This window comes from Sphaeroforma arctica (assembly GCF_001186125.1).
Source record: "Sphaeroforma arctica JP610 unplaced genomic scaffold supercont1.2130, whole genome shotgun sequence".
In the NCBI taxonomy this organism is placed as follows: Eukaryota; class Ichthyosporea; order Ichthyophonida; genus Sphaeroforma; species Sphaeroforma arctica.
Window position 1 is genome coordinate 1 of NW_014038428.1, and position 8497 is coordinate 8497.

An 8497-nucleotide genomic window follows, 5' to 3' on the forward strand; every position below is an offset into this window, starting at 1 on the left:
ACACTACAACTGTATGAATCATTAGCTGGGAATCGTCGCTATATATACGCCAAGGAATATAAATATCGTGTCGTATGTACATGTGGGAAATATTAATTGACATAACAAATTATTATTTTTGGAACTCGGAATATTCAAATATATCGACAAAGTTCAAACAGTGAATAGAGTTATTTCTGTACGTAGAGTTGAACAAATTTTAATTGACCTTTAGTTAACAACCAATGAATGGAAGCAAAAGGCATACCTTTTGTTGAATGTTTGTTTTGCATTTTTGGTAAAAACTAAAAACAGAACAAATACAATAAATAAGTGTTATCCGAATTTTTTAAATTGTGCTCTTTATTGTGTAAATACGAACATTTGAGAAATTAATATTTCATTTGTTAAAAAATGACTGAAATGGAGTCTGGAGCCCAAATCTCAATTTTGGTTTTTATATAGGTCTGTAGGACTAAGGATTCTATGGAAGTATGGATCGAAACTCCAAACTCCAAAGACTCCAAACTACATTGGAGTATGTCGGTTTTAAAAATGGAACAACAACAATTCAATAGAGCTAAACAACAGACTTTTTTTTCAAACATCAATAATGATAAATATGGTGTATTTATGGTGCGGTTGCCTTTTTTTAAAATTTAAACGATGTTCCACCAAATCACCCTTTTGGCTTTTTGACAGGGGGCACGGGACATCAAATACGGACCCGATTCGAGAGTTTGATAGCGGAAAATTGGATTTTACACTTGGTTCAAAAATTCAATTCTGACAAAATTTGGAAATATTGGCCGCTTTCTTGGTATGTACCCTTCCAGTGCGAGTTTTGGACTTTTGAGGTCAGAAATCGACATGCCCGGTCATCTCTAAAGTCTGTCGAAGTGTCACAATTTTCAAAACATCATTCCATCAGACATAGAAGTCTATTTGAGTGAGTGTGATTCATGTGACCGATCGCCTTAGTAGTGGTCATACATACGTTTGTAGTCATATGCCTTATAAAACACGATGCCACCAAAGACGGCGACTAAGAGATAAAGGTAAGGACGTAAAGTGCCAGTTCGACTGCAACAAAGATTGTACATGCATTTTTGACCAGAACGAAGATTTTCGAGGCCAGAATTTTTTGCTAAAGGAGATATGTGAGCGAAACGACATGATAAAGCGCTGTGATGACACATCGGCAGGACTACAGAAGAATGTTTTTAAAGCTCTCTAGATGGAGCTAGATTGGATACAATCAGACTGATAAAGGCTTAACGCTTACAGCTTGTGGAGTTTTTAAAGAAAAATACACATCACATCGTCGGGTGCCTGAGAATGTGTACGACATTGTCACAACCGAGATGGCGGTCAATAATTGAAAAGATTGTTAATAAAATAACACTATGTGTTTAATATAGCGCTGTATAACTGTTTATTTATTAACGTACATAGGCTTCAAGGTTTTCAAATCGACAGCCTATTATGTATATATGTACCATATGTAGTTGTAGAACCTAGAATATAATGGCCGCTCCCAAGTTCAATTTGTGCCGCCCATGGTCAGTATAATGGCCACTTCATTTAAATAAATGGCCGAATTTTTTCAAGCCTTTCATTAAAACAATGACCACTGTGAAACTCGATTTTGGGATTTCGAATTTCTTCAATGTTTAAAATAGACTTTAAGTACTTTTTTTTTGATGGAGCATCTTTAAAAGCAACTGCACCATATGAATGTCTTTATACGGCACTGATGACAATAAAATTATTAACCACCTAAGAATCAGTTTCCTAGCAGTCTAATACATATACTTTTTCGAGTTTAATTTGCTATTTAAAAATATAGGTGTATTAATGTATTTAGCGTGATTATAAGCACTTGTGAGATGTGTTTGTTTTCTGCCGGTTTGTTTGTTATCTGTCGCGCTTGACTTGCATGTTGGATATTGTAGCGCGGATACAACCCATTTGTTGCACCTATGTTAGGTCCTTGTCGGTCTTAAGGGCTTGACATATGTTAGCAGTTAGACACATGTACATAGGCATCCTCTGTCTTGATATTGCTTCAGATTCGCCTATGGTTTTACAGTTGACACTATTCGTGTCTAACATACGTTGACCTCTCTTCTGAGGCCAACAAAGAACTAATACAACAAGTGCAATAAAAGGGCTAAAATCACGCTAATTACATCTTAAAACCAAAGTAAACTCGAAAAAGTACAAGTATGAGACTGGTAGGAAACTAGGCCTGAGGTGGATAATAATTTTATTGTCACCAGTGCCGCATAAAGACATTCATGTAATCAATATAATTTGTTTAAAAAAAAGTTATAAAAATACTAAATAGGAGTTGAAGTCGAAGTCTCGCAGACTCGAAGACCTTTGAAACCTTTTGTTAAAACAAAATTCTGTATAAATATGTGTTTTTGTAGAAAAATGGCAAAAATTGCAAACTATTTATACTTTTATTTGTTTTAAAAAATAAAACCCTTAAAAAACTATGAACTTACACGCTAAAAAAAAATAGTAGATATGATATTTTTAAAAAGTGTCAAAAAACCAAAATGATATGTACTACGATATCAATATGTAAATAAATATTTTTTGTTTGTTTTGTAAAACTAAAACAAACGACTAGTATTGAAGTAAATATGATGAACCCAGACGAAGTCACGAAGGTCTATTCCGTTCTTGTTTCAGATATTTATATATTTTATAAAAAACAAACTTTAAAAACATATTTTAAAAATTCATACCTTATATAGTATATATGTATATATGTATATACATCCAAAAAATTACAAATATATATATATATTGTAACAAATAAGTCAGTTTTAAACGCATACCAAAAGGAATGTCGTTAGATTGTATTTATTGGCTAATAAAGTGGAGTTAAGTTAAAATATGCTCAAGACGAAAGCAAATTTGAAATTGGTATTTGGTCTCTACGAACGAAATATCGAAAAACAATCCGAACCCGTTAAAAAAGTCAAAGACTCTGCCTAACTCGCTATTTTGTTAAAAACAAACTTAACTATATTGACAAAACTTCATTTTTGTTTTGTTTTCAATTTATAACGTTAATACGCTACCATTTATAATTTTTTTATTTCTTGGTATATATATAGAGACAACAACTAACGTTGAGGTTCATACAGTTGTAGTGAGAGAAGTAGAGCCTCCTTGAGTATTTACCATTTACACTATGAAGTATAGCGCGTCAGTTCTGAGCGCCCTCGCGGCTTCTGTTGCAGGAGCTAACTTGAACGCTAATAATTTAGATTTCCAGGATGTTTTCGCCAACGCTGCCGATGGAGACACTGTTGAACTTGCAGCCGGAGATTATGTTGTCACTTCGCCTGTTATTCTAGACAAGAAGTTGACCGTTATCGGAGCGGGTGCAAACTTCGTTGTCGGATCTGCTGCAGACGCTGTGTTTGCTTTCGGTAACATGCAAGGATATGCCACTACATTGGATAAGCTCACAGTAAGCACCCTTGGTGGAGCGGGTTGCGCCTTAGGAGAACCATACGCGCTGCAAGCAAATTTCTCTATCGAGATTTTGGAGGCCTATGTTCGAAACAACAACGTCAACCTTCGAACTGATGTTGGAGTTTGGCACAACGAGCGAAAGCTGAATGACTTCTACTTTGAGGATTGCCATTATGCTGTAGACCACCCCGACAAGATGTCTGGCGGAGTCTACAAGTTGATGGGCAATTGTCGCTCAGAGTTGGATTTCAGCGTAGCTTTCAATAAACTTGGAGGAGCACATCCCAATGGATGTGGTACCACGATCAAGGACTATGGCCGATTCACCTCGTACGAAGCAGATATCGAAGCTCAGTGGCATGAATATGTCGAGAAGATTGACGAGGATGAGTTTTTGCGTATCCCCGTAGATCGTGAAGGTAATGCGGTGACCAACCTATTGGTACAAATTGACACTGTCGCAAATGTTGCGGCCACAATCAATTCCAAGTGGAATAACACATACGGATGCGACCCTACCAGTGATCCTGATTGCCCGGCGGGCTGCTACCCCGGTTCGCAAGCCGTAGGCTGCCAACCTACCGGTTGCGACCCAACAGCCACCCAAGACTGTCCTGAAACTTGCCACATTTACTCGACAGATCCAGCTTGCTACCCTGACGGATGTGACCCCGCAACAGATTCCTTGTGTCCACCCACCTGCAACCTGTACTCAACTGACCCTTCATGCTATCCAGGTGGTTGTGATCCCGACACCAACCCCAGTTGTCCAAGAGAATGTGCACTAAGTTCCACCGAGCCCGAGTGCAACACTGGTGGTTGCGATCCAGATGTGGATGAGAACTGTCCGGTGTCTTGCAGACCCGGTTCAGTTGACCCTGCCTGTCAGCCCAACGGATGCACCATCGAGACAAATATCTATTGTCCCCCACAGTGTCACATGTACTCCACTGAGCCCGAGTGCTACAACCCTGGAGGTTGCGACCCTGCTGTTATCGCTGACTGTCCCGCGACCTGCTCGGAAGGTTCAACGCTTCCCGAGTGTAACCCAGGAGGCTGCGACCCCAATGACCCTGAGCAATACTACGGATGTCCCCCAGAGTGTAACATGTATTCAACAGCACCGGAATGTAACCCATATACAGGTCCCATTACCGGCTCTGTTACTGCCAAAGCAATCCACGCTGCCACCGGAAACCCGTTGGTTGGAGTACAAGCGGAGCTTGTTGACGAGACAGGTGCTGTTGTAGACACTCAGTTGACCAACGAGCTGGGAGTTGTCTCTTTCATTGAGGTATCTGAGGGACCATTCATTGTGAAGATTGTTCCTGTGGTCACTGATCCCACATATGGAACAGTTGAACTTGTTGGAGATCCCGATCCCGTTATTGATGGAGAAACGAGCGTAGTAGTAACCAGAGGCCAGACTAGCAATGCTGGTGTGTTCCCTTACGACAATGAAGGTACCATTACTGGTCGACTTACGGCTGGAGATTTCGATACCCCTCTCATCGGCGAGCCAGTTCAGCTTAAGAACGGTGCCGGTGAAGTTGTCGGTTCTACTGTCACTGATAGCGAGGGACGATACGCTTTCGTTAAGTTGAGCACATCCCCTCAAGACTACCAGGTCATTGCTCCTGAGATCAGTCTGTTCGATGATGTTCTTGAAGATGAGCCTTTCGAGGAGAGTGATGGTGCCCTTGATGGTCTTTACTTTGTGCCCATTTCTCCCACTGCTAACTCTGTCGCGAACGTTGATTTCCACTACGTTGCACCACCAGCACCAGTTGACCCCACAAGCAACATCACTGGTAAACTATACACAACTACTACAGGTGAACCAATTGAAGGAGTAACTGTCGAGCTAACCGACCCTCTTACCAACGAAGTGATTGCAACCACCACAACCGGTCCCGACGGAACATACACCTTCTTGGAAGTTATCCCAGGAACAACTTACATCGTCGACACTCCCCCTGAGAACCCGAACGACCCAACATCGATTCTAACAAAGGATTACCACGACCCAACCAAGAGCGGAACTGATACTCCTCTTTTCGTAACCCCTGGAACCGAGATCAAAAACGTCAATTTCGGTTACACACCACCAGCCACCATTGCTGGTAATGTCCGTAACACACGTGATGAGATGATTTCAGGTGTGGATGTCACTCTGGTCAGCGCCAATGGAGAGACTGTTGAGACCACAATTACTGATGTTGACGGTAACTACAAGTTCGAGGACATCTTCAACGTCGATGTGTACACTGTCACGATCACTAAGCCCGAGGAGTACTTGCTACATGCCGATGAGTTCGATGCCGAAGGGCTTAAGGTGTTGAACGGTCAATCACCCGTTGATTTCCGAGGTGAGTCGATCAGTGATGTCAACTTCGTTCTAACACAAGAGAACTCGATTACCGGAACTGTCACTTTGGAGGATGGAACTCCCATCGCGAATGTTCCAGTTACTCTCATTCCCCAGAACGGTGAGCCCACTCAAGTCACTACCACCAACCCTTCAGGCGAGTACACTTTCGATGACGTCATTCCAGGAGAGCACTACGTTGATGTTCCGTTGAACCTAGGAGGTGGTGTCGTTCTTACTACCGATCCTGATGACAATGTAGACGGTCACACTGTTGTGATTGTTGATGTTCCCAACACGAACACGGATGTGCCCCCTTACAAATATGATGTACCTCCGGTTGTCAACCTTGGTAGTCTCACTGGTGAGACGCTCATCGCAAACACTCTGGTGCCCATCAACGATGTGACCGTTGAGCTTCAGGATTCTACTGGTTTCGTTGTGGCAACCACACAAACCGATGAGCAAGGAAAGTTTGTTTTCACTGATCTTCCTGCCGCAGTTTACACCGTTGTTGCTCCTCTCAACACCACTTCCATTATCGGTGATGTTCACATGACTGACGATCCCGATCACAGTGACCCAGTTGATGGAGTAGTTTCTACCGTTATTGTGAACAGCAACCCTGTCACTCTACCCCCATTCCTGTACACGCTCTCGGTGATCCCCACTGGTTGCGATCCCGGAGTGGATCCCAATTGCCCCGCTACTTGCAACCCCTACTCCACAGCCCCCGCATGCAATCCCCCAGGATGCACACCCGGTGTGGATGCCGATTGTCCCGTTACCTGCACTGAAGGCTCTGCTGACCCTGCTTGCAACCCCGGTTGTGACACTGTCAACGACCCTAACTGCCCGGAGACATGCAGCCCTTACTCGACTTCAGTGATCTGCAACCCCCCAGGATGTGATCCGGCACTGAACGATGGCTGTCCCGTAACATGTGTTGTTGGATCAACGGACCCGGCCTGTAATCCACAAGGTTGTGATCCTGCTACTGACCCTGAGTGTCCCCAAGGTTGCCACCCATACTCCACGGCCCCCGCATGCAACATCGGTGGTTGTGACCCCGCTGCTGATGCCGATTGCCCAGCGGAGTGCACACCATACTCCACCGATCCCGCATGTAGCCACAACGGCTGTGACCCAGACACTGATGCTGGTTGCCCATCTACGTGCACCTTGTATTCCACCGATCCCGAATGTGGACCCCAGCCCCCTGTATTCGACATTGAGGCCGCTATCAACTTGGTTGATGTAGGTTTCTTCGACGGCTGGAATCACTCCAAGATTCGCTTGGAGACTCACTTGCCTTCTCCCTTCACCATCGAGGGAGGACTGGTAGGTATTGTTGGCATGAGAGAAGGGAGCTTCGAGGCCGAGGTCGGATCCATTTCTAGTTATGTATTCGAACCGGCTTGCAACGGTATTGCTGATGATGCGGAATGTATCCAGAATGTCGAGTTCGACCTTGTGGCGTGCGATCTAACTGGCGAGTACTCGCTTGAGGGTCTCATCGTTACCTGCCAGGAGTCGGACGCCAATGGTGATCCACAGGCCTGCCCCGCATTGACTGACGCTCAGATCTTCCAGCCCAACGTCATCTTCTTCATTGATACCAACAATTTCTGCGAGGTAGAGGAGTTCCAGCTAGATGCCCTATTCGACTTGTCGATCGAGGTATACGATGCCGCAGATTACGCTGTGCCCGAGACCATCTTCGATCTTGGAGCTATGTCATACTGGCAGATTACTGTTGATACTTCCGCCAGTGGAGTATCCCTGTACAACGCCGAAGTGACCTACGTTGAACGCACCACTGACGGTGACTGTTCCGCATTCGGGGACTACATGGGCGATATTGCTGGTAACGCTGATTTCAGTCAGACATATGAGCCCAACGACCAGACCATCTCTATGCCTTTCCAGGTTACGTCCCAGATGGCCTGCGCCACCTCAGACCGTACTGGTAACGCTATCACCATGAACTTCACTGTCCTGGTTGATTACGATGACGGATCCGCCCGTCGTCGTCGTTCCCTCGAGGGTATGAACACCCGTGATGCTGGTGAGGTTGCTGTGGACAAGGAAGCTGGTGTGCGTTACACGGCCGACGACCTTGCCCAGGCTGCCGCTGTTGGCGCTGGTGCCGCTGCTGGTGCCACCGCTGCCGCTCACGAGGAGGAGAGTAACATGATGATGATTGGAGGTGCCGTTGCTGCCATTCTTTTGCTATGCTTGTGCTGCTGCTGCTGTGTTGCAGCTGGAGTGGTTGTCATGCGGCGTCGCAAGCAGAACAAACAGGAAGAGTCTCTAGTATCTCACCAATCCTCTATGGGATTCATGAATGGTGGGGGTGCTTCCACGATGAGTTTTGCTGGACAACCTGGGACGCAATCCCAGTCAAAGATCTAAGGAACATACATAATATAGATAACATAGCATGCTGAACCAAAGAAGAAGTGGTGTTTAGTGTGAAAATAAAAGAAATAATATACTTAACTGTTGCTTCATATCATCCGGATTCAATATTTGTTCTGCTTATAAAATGTACATGTATGTATAAAAGTATACATCTATATATATATATATATATATATATATATATATATACTAATAAAGTAGATATAGTATATAAGTAAAGTATATATA

At 43.9% G+C, this 8497-nt stretch overlaps 1 protein-coding gene across 1 annotated transcript; it reads left to right on the plus strand.

Moving 5' to 3' along the window:
- The first annotated feature begins 3116 nt into the window (after window positions 1–3116).
- On the plus strand, window positions 3117–8335 carry SARC_12192 (hypothetical protein). Its single transcript, XM_014293708.1, has one exon. It carries the CDS (start codon window positions 3191–3193, stop codon window positions 8258–8260), a length of 5070 nt encoding a protein of 1689 aa, XP_014149183.1. The 5' UTR covers window positions 3117–3190; the 3' UTR covers window positions 8261–8335.
- The last annotated feature ends 162 nt before the right edge of the window (window positions 8336–8497 follow it).